The sequence below is a fragment of the Prenolepis imparis genome, unplaced genomic scaffold (assembly GCF_030444845.1).
Source record: "Prenolepis imparis isolate NDT839.2.m4 unplaced genomic scaffold, iyPreImpa1.0 SCAF_12, whole genome shotgun sequence".
NCBI classification, from domain to species: Eukaryota; Metazoa; Arthropoda; class Insecta; order Hymenoptera; family Formicidae; genus Prenolepis; species Prenolepis imparis.
The window spans coordinates 12,337,338-12,358,220 of NW_028141170.1; the positions used below are offsets into that span (position 1 = coordinate 12,337,338).

Sequence of the window (20,883 nt, forward strand, 5' to 3'; positions counted from 1 at the left end):
CCCTATCACCATGCGAAATTTGGTGTTTCTAGCATGTCGGGAAGTACCCAACGACATCAATTCAACGACAGAATAGGGATTATATATATGTATATAATATAGATTACAAATTTAAATATTTTTGATCTCTAATAAAAGAAATCACAGAAATATCACAAGAGTAGATATGATAAAAATAGGCAAATATTTACTTCTGCTAGAGTCACAAGAGTGGATAGGATGTAAATATTTACTACTAACAGTGTTGGGTAATATCTAGATACATTTTATGTAGCGGAGCCTGTATCTGAGATATATTCAAATTGAAGTATCTGTATCTATATCTAGATATAAAAAATATAGTATCTAAATTGTTTTTCTCAGATACATTTTCACATATTTCTTTGAATTGATCAATGCTTTAAATTTTAAATTTTTAAAAGATCAAGACGACGTAGAAACAGCTGAGAGTGTTTGGCATGGAGTTTCTCTCTTATTTGTCAGACAAACAATATAGCACGTGTTCCTCATATATGAAACATTTGTTCTTAAAGCTCAACACAATTATATCGTTATCAACACCAGTTAAGCGATTATATTTACCATTGGTGGTCAAATTTTAGTATCACGGCGAAATAGTTTGAGTAACGATATCTTTTTGAGGTATTTTTGATGTATTAAGATTAAAGAACAAAGCCGTAATGTAAACAAAAAATATTAATAAATAAAAGATTTATTCAATATATTTTGTGCATATTACCATTATTATGATAAAATATAATTTAAAAGTATCTGATATGTATCTGAGATATTTAGTATCTGAGTATCTGTATCTAGATACATTTTTTTCATATGTATCTGTATCTGTATCTAGATACATTTTTTTCATATGTATCTGTATCTGTATCGAAATACATTTTAAATGTCTTATCCATCACTGAAACATAATGATGAAAGCGCGTAATATATCGAAATAAAAAGTATTATTTAATATTATTTTAAATATATTGCACCGTAATAATACCATAACATTACATTGTAATTTTTTTAAAAGCGGACATTTTACTGTTGCCGCATTCTTGCAGTAATATTGCAGGAATATTTCACAACTCACATGCAATATTATAATGTTAGATCTATGCAATATGTTTTTACAATCATTCAATGCTATATGGGTTAGCGAAAAGAAATGATAAGAAACGATAACATATCAATAGGACACTTACGAAAGGAAATGCTAGAGAATCAATCGTACATTTACGATATTCTTTCGTTAACTTTCTATTCATAACTACGATTAAAAACGATGCAATCGTTTTCTGTTGTTTTCTATCGATTTTTTTTATCAAGGTTTGTTAATATTTTATTTCTACAAGGCTTAGTTTGTGGAAAACCCTTTATTCTCAATTGTTTATAACTAGAAAATTATTGATACCTCGACATTTTTGCTGAGGAAAAATCGTCTCCAAATAATCCCAGGAATCTGCCATTAACAGGTTATATGGTAAGTCTGGAACACCCTGTACATTATATAATATATTGTTAATTAATATTTCAATATTGTTTATATTATATTGTTTATATTTAAAAAAATAGCAAAATAATATAATAAATAATAATATAATTAATAATCCAATGATATACTCAGGTAGCAAAAGGAGAACGCACAACCTGTACATGAATAATATTTGACAATTCTTCACGCATAGTAAATTAATTAAGAAGCTACCTGTTTCTTCGCTACATTTGTGTTCTACTAAATTATTTCAATTCTTGCACGATAAATTCATCAACAATTTCCTGCCGAAAGCATTCTACATGTATCCTACTGTATATAACTTTTCGAAGTTTCTATATTCTTACTTCAGTTAGAAATATACTAATCCGATAGTGTATGTGTATTATTCCTAACATTTGGAGAGCATACTAAAAATTGGCTACAATTTCATTAATATGAAGTAACAGTATCGAAATGAGGCAATACAATTAAAAAAGCGTGTTCGGATACAATTCAGATATTGTATGAACTAACAAGCTTCCTCGTCGAGAACAACATTTGCCCTTCCATTATTGATTACAACTTGCTAGTATTGAGGAACGTATAGGGAGAGCGGTTGTAGCTGCTTTTTAGTTTGTGGAATTTAGAATGCTACAACCGATCTACCGTGCTACTTGGGATATATTATTTCAAAGTATAGCCATTAAAAAATGATATTGAAATTAGTTTAATATGTCTCTAATATAAAATGGCTTGTTTTAAATATTAATTCTATAAAAATCGATAAAATTTAATTCTAACGCATCGAGTTTTCATTTAATGACCACTAAACAAATTTCAGTGTCACTTTTAAAAAACCATTTAATGATAATTTTATGTAAGGTGACAATTGGGAACACCAAAAAAACACGAAGCCTCTGGTGAGATATATTTAGCAAGCTTTCCAAAGGGAAGGATATGAATGACAATGTGAAGAATCTCTGATCTTTATTGTCAAAAATCCCAGTTGGGAGGCTTACTAAATATCTCACCAAAGGCTTTGCGTTTTCTTAGTGTTTTAAATGACTTAGAATAAATGTCTTATTGACATCATAAATATGAATTCCTAAAGGTATCTAATTTAGATATCTTTTTGACATCTAATTTTAGATATCTTATTGATATCTATTACAAGATATCTCAAAAAAGTTATCTGTTTGATGACTATCGGAAGAAGTCTTTTTTTCTTCTAAATATGACGCATCAGAGCTCTTTCAGATCTCATTAAGTTATCTTTCTAAAGGTTTTTTTTTGGATGTCCAAATTTTAATGGAGAGAACATTAAGAGTTCTTTTTGTTATCATCTTGCTGTATGGGATATGTCGGAGAATGCGCCGCCCATGATGATAAGACGTGATTTGATTACGCATGTATGTACCCTGTTTTACAATATAAGGCCCAGTCCATTAATTCGTGATCGCAAAAATTCTAAGAACAGACAGACGCGAAAACTCGACGTATAAAGTTCAATAATTAACTGAATCGGAAGAATCGAGACCTTTGAGAGAAGAGCATTCTCGAGAACCCTCTGTGGTCCCACTTTATCAGTGTCCCAAAGAAAGGAGTCTTTCAGCCTTCTCCTTTAGATCATTGCGGAATAGAACTGGTGAGGTTACTTTCTTAAATTGTAAATCATGTATCACGTTCAGGGTTTGTTTATACTAATGTCGCCACCAACTTTTGATGATTTTCGTTAATTCAGTCTAATTTCGATTTTACGTGTTAGAACCAAAGCACAATAGAGAAAATAGAAATAGGAATAGGAATAGGAATAGGAATAAATATTAAATATTAGGCCTATTATACAATACAAAAGACTGGCTTTAAGCAACTAAAATCTTCAGAACGATGACATTATAGATTATAGAACTATTATAATGTTAGATCTATGCAATATGTTTCTGCAATCATTCAATGTTGTATGGGTTAGCGAAAAGAAATGATAAGAAACGATAACATATTAATAGAGTATTACGAAAGGAAACGCTAAAGAATCAATCGTACATTTACGATATTTTTTCTTTAACTTCCGATTCATAACTATACGATTAAAAACGATGCAATCGTTTTCTATTGTTTTCTATCAATTTTTTTATCAGGGATATTTTTGGTTTACTTTATTCGTTAGTTTTAACACATCAAAAGTGCTTCAAAGATATCGTCACTCAAACTATTTCTTCATAATACTAAAATTTAATCAGCAATGCTGAATAATCGTTCAACCGGTGTTGATGACAATATATAATTGTATTAAACTTTAAACTTAAAAACAAATGTTTTATATGAGGAAAACAAATGTTTCATATGAGAAAAACGTGCGATATATTAATGCAATATCTCTTTGCTTGTCTGACAAATAGAGAATGTCGATAGCACGGTCAGCTGTTTCTACGTGGTTTTGATCTTTTAAAAATTTAAAGAATTAGTCATTTCAAAGAAATATGTAAAAATGTATCTAAAAATGTATCTGAAAAAAGCAATTCAGTTACTATATGTTTTGTATCTAGATACAGATACAGATAATTCAATTCGAATATATCTCAGATACAGGCTCAGATACACAAAATGTATCTAGATACTGTATTTAGATACATGTATCTACCTAACACTGCATATATGTATATATATAGTGAAAAGTGGGGCAAAACCGGGTATTTTTTTGGATTTGTCTTCCTACAAAAAATCTACTGACCGTTAATAGTGTTTAGTGAACCTTAAACTTTGAGAAAATGAGGCTAGTTGCTGAAAAAAAATATTTGCTTATCAAGGACAAGATTTTTTAAAGCAGTCAAAATACCCAGTTTTGCCCTACCGGTAGGATAAAATCGAGTACTCATTTAAAAGCGTGTAAATCACTGTGCAATTACGAAATCTTGATTTATTTAAATCATAATACAATACAAAAATGCACAGAGAGAATTTTCTCTTAGAACTTATCCTAAAAATCATGGTAATCGTGGGACAATACGGTATGGAAAGAATTTAATGAGAATTTCTCTGATTAATATTTATCACAATAAAAAATAATAATATCTATCACAATAAAATATAAAATATGTTTGATTAATTTTACTAAAAGTATAGTTTTACTAAAAAGTATGATAAAATTAATCAAACATATTTTTAAAATTCTTTTCATACCATATTGTCTCACGATTACCATGATTTTCAGGGTAAATTCTAAGAGAAAATTCTTTCTGTGTATTTTATAAACAAAAATCACAAATAAAACAAATATCTTGCTCTACATAGCTGCAGAACTCGTGGGCCCACCCTTGGCATGTAATGCACTGTAACTAGCCTTCGATTGACGTTGAGTACAATTATTGCAAAAGATGCAGGCTACATCTTTTTTTCTTCTTGCTTTTTTTATTATTTAATTTTTTAATCCTATATTTTTTGTATCCGATTTTGCCCCACACGTAGATACTCGGTTTTGTCCCAACACGAGGAAAATAATAAACACGGCGGCTGTATATCCCGACGTAAAAGAAACGATGAAAACTAATGCGATCTACTTTCTAATATGTACAGAATTCAGTTCTGCACTTATCAAAATAAATGCTTTGTGTGTATAGAAAAAGTCCACAACGGCTTGATTGTTGCTCCGATATCAATTTTTTTTTGTTTCGAAAATTTTAAATTTCTCTCAAAAGAGAAGTATCGTGTATAATGTGGACACGGTTCATTTCAGAATAATAATGGCGTCAATTTATAACTAATAACACGAATTGGCCATAAATGACAATATACTTATCACAAAGGAATAGAGGTATCCGGTTTGACCCAACTTTCCTCTATTTCTTTTTTTTTATTAAGTTTGCTATAAAACTGTGATTTGAGAATGCACTTCTATTTAAATGCAATATCTTCTTAAGTCACCTTCAAATCACACTTAAATAATAGTAATACGTAATTGTTTCCTCAACTAATATGAAATTAAAAAGCTAGTAATAAATGCAAATTGTTGTTTTTTTCAAATATCGATTATTAATCACATAACTCAATATTGCATCTCAAAGTAAGCATAAACGAGTTTTATAATTGGAGAATAATTATAGATATAATTTCAAAAAATAGAAAAATCGGAATATATCTCCATATCTAAATATGTACCTCTGACGTTAGTCTCAGTTTTTTATATACTTGGTGATATGCCGCTTGATAATAAATCTTAAGATTTAATCACCGAGATGATTAATAAGATTTGTCTATTCAGTTGCATTATGTCTTGAAAGAGTAAATTGACAGAGAGGGGGACAGATTATATATATACTTAACACAACTCGAATATACATTGTTACAGCCGAACAAATTATTCGAACGGATTGTCGAACGGATTATTATTAGAAGGTTTGTACATACACATCGATATTCGATTCCGCTTGTATCAGATTCTTTTGAAAAGATTAGGGAATCAAAGAATTAAAGATAGATTTAATTTAATGTATATAATAATAATAGATTTTTGCTTCCTCATAGAGGAAGCTTTGTTTTCGTAAAGAAATTATTTCTCAGATTTCTATGCCAGTGTGTTCAGAATGTTTCAAAATATCGAAAAATCATATTTTTTTTTAAATGTCCGTATGTATGTGTGTATATATGTATGGATCCACCGATTTTTTTAAAAATTTAAACGTCTCAAGAACTGTTTGAGTTACAGCGCTCCAATTTGGCATACAAATAAAATAGGATAACACTTTTATTTACTGTCATTTTTATAAAACTTTATATAGTATTTTTAAATTTTAATGCAATTTTAATTTATCCAAAAATGTGGTTGCTTCAACTTCTATAAATTTTGAGATATAGAATTTAAATCTTATTTCTGGCAAACTCACCATACTGTTGATATAACATAATTATTTAAATCATACATATTTACATATATATATAACATGCACTTAGAAGTTCTAATTATTATTTATTACGCACTAATGTAGAAAATTTCGACTTTTTATTTGTTAAATACGTTTCATTTTTATTAAAAAAAAGTTGAATAACATCATTATAATCGCTATTTATTTTTTCCGACGTTGCAATTTGATTTTATATTTTATTTAATAATAATAATCTTGTTAGTAATTGACAAAAATAATGACACGAGAAACGAACGACTTTTCCATTCATTGTTAGTCTTCGTCTAGTATCGTCTATTATTAATATCAACCAGACGTGAAATAGACTACTTTCGCTAACGGTGAGATTTAATTTGATCGAGCATATTGCTTGCAATAAAGAGAGATAACGTAGAAAATTATTAAGTGTTTCTCATATCAATTCTCCACAGACTCATCGAGCGCACAAGACTGTAACATTCTTTGCCGCGATATCAGAGAATCGTATAAAAATCCGTTTTTCTTTATCTTATTTTCCATATAAACAATTGACAGCCGAATCGTAGTAGTTGTCACTACTTTCCTACTTTAGGTTTCTGTATACTCTAGGCATCTCTTATATTATGATAATGTAAGAATATTGTATTATATTATATTAAGTTAACTCTCTCTCTCATTAACTTACGTCAGAGCTGTCCACGTTTTGCATTTTTCGGCCGATTTCCGAGGCTCACCGCCTAGCGGCCCCCACTTACGCTCGAGACCTTAGCAACTACGGTTATCGGGCCACGCGTTGCTAAGGTCTCGAGCGTAAGTGGGGACCGCTAGGCGGTGAGCCTCGGAAATCGGCCGAAAAGTGCAAAACGTGGACAGCTCTGAATTAAATCAAGGCAAAAAATGGCAAATGCCAAGGCAAGCAATAAATAAGACGCGTGTATTGTAAAAGTAAATTAAAAAAACGATTACATAAATAAATTTGCAGTCAAAAGGATAAAAATGATAAATAACAAAAAATAGTTATTAACTCTCACGTCATCTCCGAGCAGTGTGGCGAATTTAACGTGTGGCTTCCAATACATTACACAGGCTTCATTGCATGTATATATTTATTCTCTCTTACAAAATTTAATGACCTATAATGAGACAACTACGGTTATCGGGCCACGCGTTGCTAAGGTCTCGAGCGTAAGTGGGGGCCGCTAGGCGGTGAGCCTCGGAAATCGGCCGAAAAGTGCAAAACGTGGACAGCTCTGACTTACGTTAACGTTTTTTTGCGTCAAAATGGCAAAAAAATCAGTTTTTTCACAATAATCCCTCTCTAAAAAAACATGTTATTGAATCTCGAAAGTCTCGAAGTTCTCTTGAAAATCTCAAAGTGTATTGTCTCTTTTTCGCGTTGCCGATTGGTTCTGTCATGCGTTTATTTCGTGAGCGGCTGTCATTCCATATTTTGACAATTGTGTGCATCAAGGGGTTAATAGTGTATTGAAAGTTATGTGTATCAAGGGATTTTGTGTATATAATTGCAATTAGCGAGTAAATTATTAAAATATGAAGAATACGTGTTTATTAATTTTACATTACTATTAAAAAATACATAGTTCCATTAAACAATAGTTTCATTTAAAAAAATCAAGCCAACCTTGCTTTTTTATAAAAAGAAGTGTTTTCGGTAAATTTTTATTATTGCAATTTGTTGACGGTTACAAACTGATAAAATTTTGATTCACGACATTTTTTGTCAGATTATTGTAAGTGCCTTAAAAATCATGGCGATCGTTACGAGAACCACCCTTATAAGATTATGTGAAATTAAAGTATAAAATATCTCGTAAACTATTCACTTTTTGACCATCTTACCATTATAATTTTTTATGCAGAATATTGTGAGGAATCGATTTATATAAAAAATATGGTAGTTCCATTTAAAAAATTCAAGGTAACATTGATTTGTTTATAAAAAAAAATTTTTTTTCAATTTTTTTAATTGCATGTTATAGCTTGCGTAAAGCAGATTAATTTTCACTGTGTAAACTTTTTTTTAAACTGGCGGAAATGTCTCAAAAATCGTGGCGACCGTTACGTGAACCACTCTGTATATATATACATATAAATATATAAATACACACACACACACACACACACACACACGGCGCATTTTTAAAGTAAGGTCCGTTTTGAAATGAAAAGAAGATCTTAACATATAAAAATAATTTATTATAGCCAAAAAACTTCTACAAGCTTACTTTATTTTTTCACATAATCATTGACTTCCACGCATTTTTGATATCATTTCAACAGCTTATTAATTTCATTGACGTAAAAGTCCGTCTGTGTCTTGAACCAGTTAGTAACGCCGTTCTTTAGTTTGCCATTAGGAAATTGAATAGACAACTTTGTGAAGTTTTTGGACCAAATGTTATAAGTGACAGTAAAGTTAGACAATAGTATCGTATATATATATATATATATATATATATATATATATATATATTTATTAATAATTCTTGACAGGAATCAGCTGATTAAAGCGTTAATTTGCTAATTAAATTTTAAAATAATGTTTTAAAAATTAAAAATTAAAATAATAATATGATTTAAATAATATGTTATAGTTCTTTTAACTCAATTAATATTTTTGACAGCTATCAGCTGATATCTGTCATAAAATATTATTCGAGTTTAAAGTATTATAATATTGTAGCGACGCATATGCGCTACGCCTGCTCGTCAATGCTTAACTTTCATTTTACCACCCTTTGTCGCTTTAGTTTATTTATTAACACACTGCTGTTGTAAAATAAAGGCACATATCTCTCATCCTTTTACCTACCATAAATCCAAGATTTTCACCGGTACGCGCTGCTGCGCGGGTTCGACACACATGGCCGAGGCGCATTGTCTTCGGCATGTGTCGCCCAGACTCCTTTCGTAGCAATTAATAGAGCGAACCCGGTGAGATTTTACTCGGAGGTATTTTACTCCAAAATATTCATTTGTTAAACACATTCCTACGCAGTGCCGGAGGAAGCGACAAAATATAAAGTCAGTCTATCCTATCGACACCTAGCGACGGTACCCACAATATATTATTTACAACATTATTATTATTATAATTTCTATAACATTTTTATTTTAAAATTTAATTAGCAAATTAACGTTTTAATCAACTGATTTTTGTACTTTTTGTATTTTGTAAAAAATATTAATCGAGTTTAAATAAACTTTATTTCTGTTCGATTCTTTTTCCTGCCGCAAAGTAACAAATCGAAACTTGGTGTGCTTTTAGAGAAAGGATTGCGCTATATATTCCGCGTAATTAAAATTTTTCAATGCTGCTACATTATGCGTTGCATATTTAGTCTCACTTCTATGACAGATCTTATATATATATATATTTAATCACCCATAATTATACGAAAAGCATTAGTTGATTTTGTTTTTGCAGATCGAGAAATCAGATTAAAAAAAGTCGAAGTTAATACTCAAACATCAACATGACTGCTCGTTTTGAAGGTGATATCGTCATCACGGGCATTTCAGGTAATTGTGCCGATGTCACAATTAATCAATGTCGTTATAAAAGTAACGCATCGACATTCTTCCAGGGCGTTTACCTGAATCCTCAAACATTGAGGAGTTTAAGGAAAATTTAATGAAAGGAATGGACATGGTCACCGAAGACGAACGCCGTTGGTCTACAGGTACCTACGAAATGCCATCCAGATGCGGCAAACTCAAGGATCTTGGCAGTTTCGATGCCTCCTTTTTTATGATACATCCCAAACAAGCACGCGTAATGGATCCGCAGCTTCGCATTATGCTAGAAGTGACATACGAGGCGTTAATTGACGCTGGCGTCAATCCTTCCACCTTGAAAGGATCACGCACTGGTGTATTCGTCGGTGTTTCCTCCTCAGATGCGAACAATTTTTGGAAGAAAGATGCGAACGGTTTGTAATTATGTAACATTTTGAAAATTTTCCGTGAAAATTTTCGACCAATAAAATAATATTATAAAAAGTTTTTTTTAGAAATAATAAATATAATTTATATATAAATGTAATAAATATACGATATCAGACATGTTAGATAATCATAAATTCTATGTAGAGAGAGAAACATAAGATATAGAAATATTATAATACAATTAAAAATTGAGATAAACACCAAGGTTAAATATGAAGATTATAATATTATTAAAAATTAATATTAAATCTCTCTCGGAATCATATATATATATCAATATTTAAATTGCATTTTCGTATCTTAAAACTTTTTGTTAGGCCCTGCGCACAATAGAGAAAATATTACGAATAGGAATAAGTATTAAGCATTAAGCTTACTGCACAATACAAAAGTACAAGCAATAGGAACAGAAAATAGAAAATATTTATCAATAAAAGCAAGGAATATCTATTGTTATCCCTCTAATATCTATTTGCTTCTGTTGATGCATGGATATTTTTATTTTCTGGTTTTATTGTCTTATACTCTTGTATTGTACAGTAGGCCTAATGCTTAATATTTATTCTTATTATTAATATTTTCTCTATTGTGCGCAGGGCATTACTTTCGGAGAAATTCTAGTGTATTTTATTTTAAAATAACATGCCCTGTATATATTATTATTTCTGCAAGTTCTAATCATTATTAGCGAATTTCTTTTTGCTTTAAAAACTTTAGCTACGTATGATATTTTCAAAGATTAAGTGAACCATGAATACTTATCGTCTGCTTGCAGGATATGGATTGCTTGGATGTTGCAGATCAATGTTCGCCAACAGAATTTCCTATGCTTTCGATTGGAATGGTCCCAGTTATGCGATAGACACAGCTTGCTCCTCGTCATTGACCGCTTTGCATCAAGCAGTCCTCGCGATTTGCACCGGCGAATGCGATAGCGCGATCGTTGGCGGATTGAGTCTTTTGCTCGATCCGGCGAATGCCCTTCATTTTCATCAACTAAATATGCTGTCCAACGATGGCAAGTGCAAAACATTTGACATCACGGCTAACGGTTACGCGAGAGCCGAAGCAGTGGTCGCAATATATCTGCAGAAGGCGACTGATGCGCGCAGATTGTACGCCACAGTGATGAATACGATAGTAAACACGGATGGTTATAAGCCTGAAGGTATCACGTATCCGAACGGGAACATTCATTACCAGATGTTGCACGAAGTATACAGCAAGGTGGATCTCGATCCCAGGAACGTCGTTTACATGGAAGCTCATGGTACCGGTACCAAGGCGGGTGATCCAGAAGAGCTCGCTGCCATCGATAGAGTGCTCTGTAAAGACAGGAAGACGCCACTGCTGATCGGTTCGGTCAAGTCAAATATGGGCCACTCGGAACCCGCGAGTGGATTATGCTCGATTGCCAAAGTGCTGATTGCGATGGAAACCGGTGTGATTCCCGCGAATTTACATTTTGCTATTCCAAATCCGATGATTCCTGCCCTAAACGAAGGGCGCATGCATGTGGTCGACAAAGTCATACCTTGGAACGGCGGTCTCGTAGGCATCAATGCATTCGGTTTTGGTGGCTCTAATTCGCACGTCATTCTGCGCAGTAATCCAAAAGCAAAGATGTCATCGGTACCGGATATTGTCGAACCGCTGCTGCCGAAGCTAGTTATCGTGTCAGGTCGAACAAAAGATGCTGTAAACGTGTTATTGGATAAGGCAAAAGAGTATCGACAAGATAACGAGTTTCTATCTTTATTACATGCCGTACACAGCGACAATATATTAGGACACAACGTTCGCGGTTACGAGATTCTTGCTTATGACGATACGCGCGATATAGTCGAGGTTAATTATGATAAGAAACGTCCCATTTGGTTTCTATTTTCTGGTATGGGTTCTCAATGGCCAGGCATGGGTCGCAAACTGTTCGACATTGAAATTTGTCAACGCAGTTTACGGCGATGTGCGGATGTCTTGAAGAGCAAAGATATCGAGTTAATAAATATCATTATAAATGGCACTGACGAGATGTACGAGAACGTGATAATAGCTTTCGTGTCAATTGTGGCCATCCAGATCGCTCTCGTCGATATGTTAATATCTATAGGCATACAACCAGACGGCATAGTTGGACATTCTGTCGGTGAATTAGGCTGTTCCTACGCCGACGGTGCGTTTACTCTGGAACAAACTATCTTGGCAGCTTACTATAGAGGCAAGGCGATTGTAGATTCTAATTTGAAACCAGGTGCTATGGCGGCAATTGATTTAAATTGGGAGGAAGCCAAGAAAATATGTCCGCCCGATATCATTCCAGCCTGTCACAATTCCGAACATTTGATCATCATTTCCGGCCCATCTATATCTCTAAACAAGTTTGTAGAGGAGCTGAAGAGCAAAGATATTTTTACCAAGATGGTTAAATGCTCCGGCTTTGCCTTCCACAGCAAATATATTGCCCCGGCCGAATCCAAGTTTCGCGCCTCACTCGACATGATCATAATGAAACCGAAGAAGAGATCTCACAGATGGATCTCCAGTTCGGTGCCGGAGGCCGCGTGGAATAGTCCGCTCGCACAATTCAGCTCAACTGATTATCACGTCAACAATATGTTGTCACCCGTACTCTTCCGGGAAGCGATCGCGCATATCCCAGAAAATGCGATAACCATCGAGATTTCACCGCATTGTCTGCTGCAGGCTATTCTTCGTAGATCGCTACCATCGACGGTGACAAATGTCAGTCTTCAAAAACGGAATCATTCAAACAATCTGCTCTTCTTGTTATCTAATGTAGGAAAACTGTATAATGCCGGAGCGCAATTTGATATCTCCAAATTGTATCCGCCGGTCAGTTTTCCTGTTGGTCGCGGAACACCAATGATCGGATCTTTGGTCAAATGGGACCATTCGGTTACTTGGGAGGTGCCTAATTTCAAGCACAGATCAGAAGAATTGTCGAAGAAGCGCATAGTGGAAATAAATCTAACAAGGGAGACGGACGCGTTTTTAGCTGGACACAAAATCGATGGAAAACTTATCTTTCCTGGTGCCGGTCTTATAATGATAACTTGGAAAACTTTCGCCAAATTACGTGACACCAATTTCGAGCAATTACCGGTAATCTTCGAAAACATATGGTTTCAACGTGCTACCTTTATATCGGAGAAAATAACCATCAAATTTTCCGTAAACATCTTTGAAGGAACGGGTGATTTCGAGATCTGCGAGTCCGGTGAGGTCGTTGTCAGTGGAAACATCCGCGTAGCCAAAGCTATCGAAAAAGAGAACCTAAACCTGCCACCGATGTCGCTCGTCAATAAGGAGCTCTTATTATCGTTGAATGCCGAGGACGTTTATAAGGAACTGAGGCTGCGCGGATATGAATATAGCAGTGGTATCAACGCAGAGTACTCCTGCAATTGCGACAACACCGTAGGTGAACTATACTGGTTTAACGAATGGACCTCGTACATAGATAGTATGATTCAATTTAAAGAATTATCTAGCGACAGAAGATTGGTGTATATATCGAGGATCCGATATATGGTAATTGATCCTGTTTTTCACAAACAATTGGTGGATGAATTACCAAAGCACGGTGGATTGCCAGTATATTACTACAAGAACATCAATATTATCAAATCGGGTGGTATCGAAATTAGAGATGTAAAGCCTACCGCACCTCTACGACTACAAGTTCAAATTAGACCCAAATACGAACGTTACGATTTTCTACCTTACAAAAATCCGTACAATTTGAACCTGAAAGATCAGACAAGAGGAAAAATCCATGCGCTCACTGTGCTGTTACAAATAGTGTGCGAGAATGTAATGACATCAAGAATGAAAGTTGTAGAAGTCGCGGGCAATCGAGCCGCAGAAAACCTCTTGATGCCGCTTGTACACGATATTTTATGCAGCGAACTCTTCTGTACCGTAAGTGCTAATTGCATAATTTTAATGGACATTGTGACATTGAAAAAATGAAGAAATGTCTCGAACATATAGTTATCTTAGAGATTCTTGTAATTTGCAAATGTAAATCGAATAATTTACAAATTTTAAAAGCAATTTTTTATTTTATCCTTTATTGCATACACGGTTTTAAGTGCGTATGAAAATATCATTTGTTTCAGATGGATTTACAAGTAGCCATCAGTTCCGCCAACAATTATACGAAATATTTCAATCAAGTGAACGTGAATATTAACATTGTGACGTGGAATGATGCATCCTTAGCTCAGAATGTGCATCTTATCATAGCAGCGGAAATTCAATCTTGCACAGTTCTCAGAAACTTAGCTGCTGCTTTAAGACCCGGTTGTTTTATTCTTTTTGAAGAGACTGCTGCAGGACGCGACTTAAAGACTGCATTGAAAGAAGCAAATCTGATGTTGGCCGGAGAACAAATGGATTCTTCGGGAAAGAGTTATCTTTTATTGAAAAAGCAAGGAAAAAGAAGAGACCCAATTGTAATACAAATCATAGAAAAAGATTACTCTTGGTTGGAAATTGCAAAAGCAGCATTAAAAAAATTCGACAATGAAAATCAAGAAATACTTTTTGTGTCGCAAAGCAAAGAGCCACTTGGTAAAATTATGATATAAATTACGTACAAATTAGATTATACACATGCGTCTATTATTAATACATTATCAAGCATAATCAATTTTCATTTGCAGGTTTAGTTGGATTGATGAATTGTATTCGGCGTGAGATCACAGATACACGTTACATCTTTATTCAAGACGATAACGCTCCCAAATTCGATTTATCCGTGCAGTTTTACGCAGAGCAATTGGATAAGGGATTAATAGCTAATGTGTTAAAGGGAGGTCAATGGGGTAGTTATCGGCACTTACAACTAGATTGGTATGGCAACGCTCAAGTTGAACATGCATACGTAAATACATTAACGAAGGGAGACTTGAACAGTTTGGCATGGATTCAAAGTCCCTTAACATATTGTCAGACAAAATATCAAAAAACACTCTGTAATGTGTATTATGCTTCGTTAAACTTTAAGTAAGTATTGGAGAGCATCATTTGTTCATCCAGTTGATTATATATCGATAACATTGTGATTAATTAAATTTTTTATTAACAATAGAGATATCATGCTTGCAACCGGTAAAATATCAGCGAGCGAAATCTCAATGTCAGGGATGTCTGTGGAGGACTGTATGTTAGGTATTGAGTATTCCGGAAGAGATGTAAATGGGTGTAGAGTCATGGGTATTGTCAAAGCCAGAGGGATGGCGACCACTGTGCTGTCGGATTCCGATTTTCTTTGGAACGTACCTGACAAATGGACGTTGGAGCAGGCGGCTACAATACCGGTCGCTTATGCGACCAGTTACTATGCTCTGTTTGTACGGGGTCGATTGAAAGCAGGAGAGACCGTGTTGATTCATGCCGGTGCGGGTGCGGTTGGCCAAGCAGCGATCGCCATTGCATTGCACGCCGGCTGCATAGTCTTCACCACCGTTGGCACTTTGGAGAAGCGACTGTATCTTAAGAAGACTTTTCCGGAATTGACCGATAAGCACATTGGTAATTCACGGGACATTAGTTTCGAGCAGTTGATCCTCAATGAGACTCAAGGACATGGGGTTGACGTCGTGCTGAACTCGTTAGCGGAAGAAAAACTGCGTGCCAGTGTACGATGCCTCGCTATAAACGGTCGCTTTCTCGAGATTGGGAAATACGACATGATAAATAACAACCGCATAGATATGTCGATATTCTTAAAGAACATTACCTTCCACGGTATATTGTTGGAGACGCTGTTCGAGGAATACGCGGATAAACGAGAAATAGTTAGGCTCGTCTGGGAAGGAATCGAGAACGGCGTGGTGCGTCCGTTGCCGACAACTATATTTGCGGGCCAAAATCTCGAACAAGGATTTCGATTTATGGCGACGGCCAAACATATTGGCAAGGTATTGTTCAAAATTCGAGATGAGGAGTCGCAGAAGCGTGCGCTACCGATTCCTAGAATGATGACTGCCGTACCGCGTACTTACATGCATCCAGAGAAGTCATACATTCTGATTGGTGGTCTCGGTGGATTCGGCTTGGAATTGGCCAATTGGATGATCATCCGCGGTGCCAGATTTATCATACTCGTGTCTCGTACCGGTATAGGCACTGGTTATCAGGAGTCGCGCGTGCGACATTGGCGCGAAAGCGGCATCCAAATCATCATTTCTACGGCAGATATCACGACATTATCGGGCGCCGAACGTTTAATCGAAGAGAGTAACCAACTGGCTCCAATAGGTGGCATATTTAATCTAGCGGCCGTGATGCGCGATGTTCTGTTCGAAAATCAGAACGTGGCCGATTTCGAGAAAGTAATGTTGCCAAAAGTCAACGGTACGTGGAATTTGGATGCGACGTCGAGAAAGTCCTGTCCGTCATTAGATCATTTCGTCGTGTTTTCATCCATGTCGTGCGGCCGCGGCAATTCGGGTCAATCCAGTTACGGTTTTGCAAATTCGACGATGGAGAGAATGATAGAGCAAAGACGTGCTGCTGGTTTGCCCGGTCTCGCTATTCAGTGGGGTGCTATCGGAGACGTCGGCTTATATATAGGCGAGTTTTATCTTTTTATCTTTATTTATGAGGTTCTTTAATTCTCAATTTTTTTCCAAATCTTATTGCCTTTTTTGATTTTTATAAAATATCTTCAAATATTCTCTCCCTTATTTTATTCTATAAGAATTGTTTATTAATATATACATAGATCATGATGTTCCACGACTTTTCAAAAAGATATAATTAAACTTTTCATTTAATTTATATTATTAAAGAAGTATTTTTTTAATGTAAGAAAGATATTAATTTAGTAAAGGGAAAGTGTACGAGATAAACTATTATATATATAAGTTTTTGAGTAAAATAATACAAAGTAGTTAATGATGTTTTATTAAAAAAAAGATAACCAATTAATACAAATTTAAATATATAAAATATCCCTCCGATCTTGTCAAAATCAATAATAATCGCTTTTTACGATATTATTATACTATTATTTTTACAGATATGAAGAATAAGAATATCTTCTTAAACGATTTTTTACCGCAAGCTATGAGTAGCTGCCTCGCAACTATGGATATCTTTTTGCAACAACCGTATTCGATACTATCGTCCATGGTGATAGCCAAGAAACACAAATCTGCAAATAACGGCAGCAAAGTTGATTTTGTTCAAATGTTTGCGAATATTCTTGGTATTGAAAACATTGATTCGAAGAATTTCAATAACAGTTTGGACAAACTGGGCATTGATTCGCTGACCTATATGGAGATAAAACAGATTCTTGAAAAGGAATATGATATCATATTATCAATCCAAGATATTCGTGCCTTGACGATAGGCAAATTGCGAGATTTAGTTTCGGCAAATGACGTATCTCGTGATTCTTCTACGAGTTAAAAAAAATGTAAGCATAATTGCAAATTTTTTAATTCAGTTAAAAATTATCGTATCGCAATTAAGGGGTAACACCACTGTAGACGCCCGAAAAAAGGCGTTTTTTGGTAATTTTTTTTGACAAGGAAGGGAAGGTAGTAGAATAATAATATTTGGTGGAGTTATTAACATTATATTTAAGTACAAAAAGAAAAATTATGATAGAAATATGAATAAAAATGGCGACACTAGAGCCATTCGCCCGAGGCACGTTGAATTTGAGGCGCTCTGCGGCACGCAGTGTAGCTTGTGCAGATTTCAACCTGGAACAAAAAACAAAAATTCCACTTAATCTTCATGATAATAGCTAGAGAACTACGTAGGGGATTTTAGAAATATTGATTTTTGAGCGATTGGCGAGTGTTTAAATGAAGTCGTTCATTTTTCGTCGAAAAAAATGGCATTCATTTGTTTATAAATAATGTTTAAATGAACTTATCGAAAATCCCCTACGTACTTCTCTTTAAAATGTAATTTTAAAGATGTAGTTAAAATTTGGAATGAAAAGGATGAAAATTGTTTAAGTTATGCTGCGTGCCGTTTTGAAAAATCGTGTTTCGAGAAAAACGCTTTCAAAGTTTACAAATGAGTTTTAGACGTGAAAATATGGAAAATTCTATCAATAAAAATTTTTTACCATCAGTCTGCAATCCCAGGACCATAAAGTTGTCCTTCTAAGTTCAAATATTCATCCTCGTTTTCTTTCCTTGAGGATTTGATGCTAGAGCGTGCCTCTTTTGCCTCGTCCGTCAAAGACTGCTCGGCGTGCTGTATTCTCTTGGCATCGGCTTCCAAGCAGAAATTGTAAGACTGGATGCCAATATCCATTTCCAAAATCTTCATAATTTGTAAAATACTGGTAAGTCCATCATTAAAATTGCATAAAGCCAAATCCGTTGCTACATCCAAAATTGTTTTGCCACTCGAATAAGATTTTGGAGCCAGTTTCCAAACGGTAGCATTGAAGCTTTCGTTGCTATTCTGCGTGTAGCCTCCCAAGCAACGATTTATCGACAACTCATCTCGACTCAAATCCTCATAAATTGGTTTGATGACATCAAAAACTACTTTAGAAAGTGCCGGCTTATGATGGTAGATATCCAAGGTATCCGCTGCCTCTGCCTTCTTCCAGTCACACCAAGAGTCTGAGCATTTCTGGTGCTGCGGATTTTCGTCGGTTGATAATTTATGAAATAAGGTTGCCCAGATTTCATTTTTCATATTCTGCAAGGAGTTTGCATTCCGACGTATTGCCAATCCATAATAAATCGTCAATTGATCGATTAATTTGGCCGTTAATTTACCTTTTCCTCCGAGGCCTTTCACTGTTTTCTTCAGATTTCTTAGACGAGTACCCATTCTTTTTTGTACGTGATCGATACATTCTTTTTTTGTACTTCAAAATTTTCATAAGGATTAGTATCTTTTATTCCTTTGAAGGTTTTGCTATCACCATCACCGATGTAATTTGCGTATTTCAGGCCGTGCAAAGTTTCAGAGCGTGAGAACATCTCGATGACAGCGTTTACTTCCATTTTACCAGATGAACCGTCGTGGTTCGCCTGACATTCATCGACGTGTTTACTACGCCATTCCTCATACTCAGATGTTCCAGATTTACTTTTCCAGTGCTCGCAAGACTTACAATACCTTGATTTAACTTCAACATCGACGATCTTTCCTGTGAACCATCCAATCAAAGATGTGATACCGAAAAGTGACGAAAATCCACGTTTCCTCCACGAACCATCACCGGAAACAGTTATCCCTTCAGACTGTCCAGTTTCTTCACTTTTCTTTTTTTCTTCTTGTGCTGCTCTTTTTATGCTAGCGTCTCGTACAGACCTTGTTGCGATCGAAATCATATTCACTATTTTATCATAAAAAGATTGGAATATCGGGCGTGGCAATTCCATAAACGCACAAAATTTCATAATTCCATTTAGCCCTATTCCAAGTAGTCGCATTGCCAACACGATTCGACGGTTTATTTCATATGCATTTCGTATGAATTTACTACTTGGAATTTCAACATCTGGACAATTCGGGCAAGCAATAACTATTTTGAAGCCTAAGCCCCGAGGACTTCGCTCTTGAAACGAGATGTTCGAATCACATGTTTTGCACTTTACATGTTGAGCAATTGTTGAAAAAACAGCAATAAAGTTTATAATTCTATAACCGAATCCATAATTCACATCAACATCGTTGGAAGACACTTTTAATTTCTTCGCTGAGGCACTGACTCCTTCCGTGTTACCCTCAGCCTCGTATCTATTCAACGGTCGTTTCGATGATACATTACTCCGACGCCTCGTTGGATACGATTTTTTCGTACCTTTCTTGCCCAAATACACTCTTTTATCACTCATTGTTATTTCGAGAGCACTCAGAAATACAAAATAACTAGTACTAGTAGAAATAATTAGTGCGAAATACAAAAACTTTGATGTCAAGCGAGAAAAAAAACCAACGGTTTCTACAGATACTGACGCTATACTAACGTACTTTTGTTTGGAAATGCTTCTGATTGAACCCAAACACTTTCTAACGACATCTATTAGGCACTGGAGAAGTTAGAAATCAAAAGGTAAAGCATAAGGCTGTACCTTCCCAGCAAGTATGTATCCGACTTAGGTAGTCGTTTCGGAGTAGCCCGACGCGCTCGGAAAATAGGTCGAAATTTCGAGGAAAAAAAATTGTTTCCGGTATGAGACTTTTTGCCCCACATTTTAGAGGGTCTAAAGTATTTTTTAAGCCAAAAAAAAATTTTCGATTTTTGAAAAAATTTACAGTGGTGTTACCCCTTAAAAAAAATAGATTCTCAAAGTTAAAACTTTGATCTATCGAATGGTATAATTGCCAAAATTTTTTAAATAACTTATAAACATGATGTAAATGAAAGAATGAAAATAACGTAATAATTAGCAATTTTTTATTTTATATTTTAATCCAGAAAGCAATTGTGTAGCAATGTTTCCTGCACTTTTGGACCAAACGTTCCTGTAACTTCTTTCAATACAATAAAAAGAGGCGATAATAATCTACCATCAGCGGAAATAGTCGGCTGTATAGTAT

General features: G+C 34.7%; 1 protein-coding gene and 1 pseudogene across 3 annotated transcripts in view; one reads left to right on the forward strand and one right to left on the reverse strand.

Annotated features, from left to right (window-relative positions):
* The window catches only part of LOC145943731 (fatty acid synthase-like), a 44,198-nt gene extending 26,364 nt beyond the window's left edge, over window positions 1-17,834 (forward strand). The window contains exons 1-8 of one of the 2 annotated variants that reach the window (XM_083051529.1): window positions 5,825-5,869; window positions 9,803-9,897; window positions 9,963-10,307; window positions 11,099-14,265; window positions 14,466-14,919; window positions 15,012-15,354; window positions 15,440-16,926; window positions 17,375-17,834. In XM_083051529.1, the coding sequence (XP_082907655.1) occupies window positions 9,852-9,897; window positions 9,963-10,307; window positions 11,099-14,265; window positions 14,466-14,919; window positions 15,012-15,354; window positions 15,440-16,926; window positions 17,375-17,769 (6,237 nt within the window). In that variant the 5' untranslated portion in view covers window positions 5,825-5,869; window positions 9,803-9,851 and the 3' untranslated portion in view covers window positions 17,770-17,834. Of the gene's footprint in view, window positions 1-5,824; window positions 5,870-9,802; window positions 9,898-9,962; window positions 10,308-11,098; window positions 14,266-14,465; window positions 14,920-15,011; window positions 15,355-15,439; window positions 16,927-17,374 lie in introns of those variants that run through there. The other variant, XM_083051528.1, reaches the window with a different exon arrangement.
* Window positions 17,835-17,970: 136 nt separating this feature from the next.
* Window positions 17,971-20,610, reverse strand: LOC145943732 (uncharacterized; annotated as a pseudogene). Its single transcript, XR_014426566.1, has 2 exons — window positions 18,443-20,610; window positions 17,971-18,068 (listed from the first exon to the last, which is right to left on the reverse strand). The product of XR_014426566.1 is annotated as an uncharacterized LOC145943732 (transcript).
* Between the last annotated feature and the right edge of the window lie 273 nt (window positions 20,611-20,883).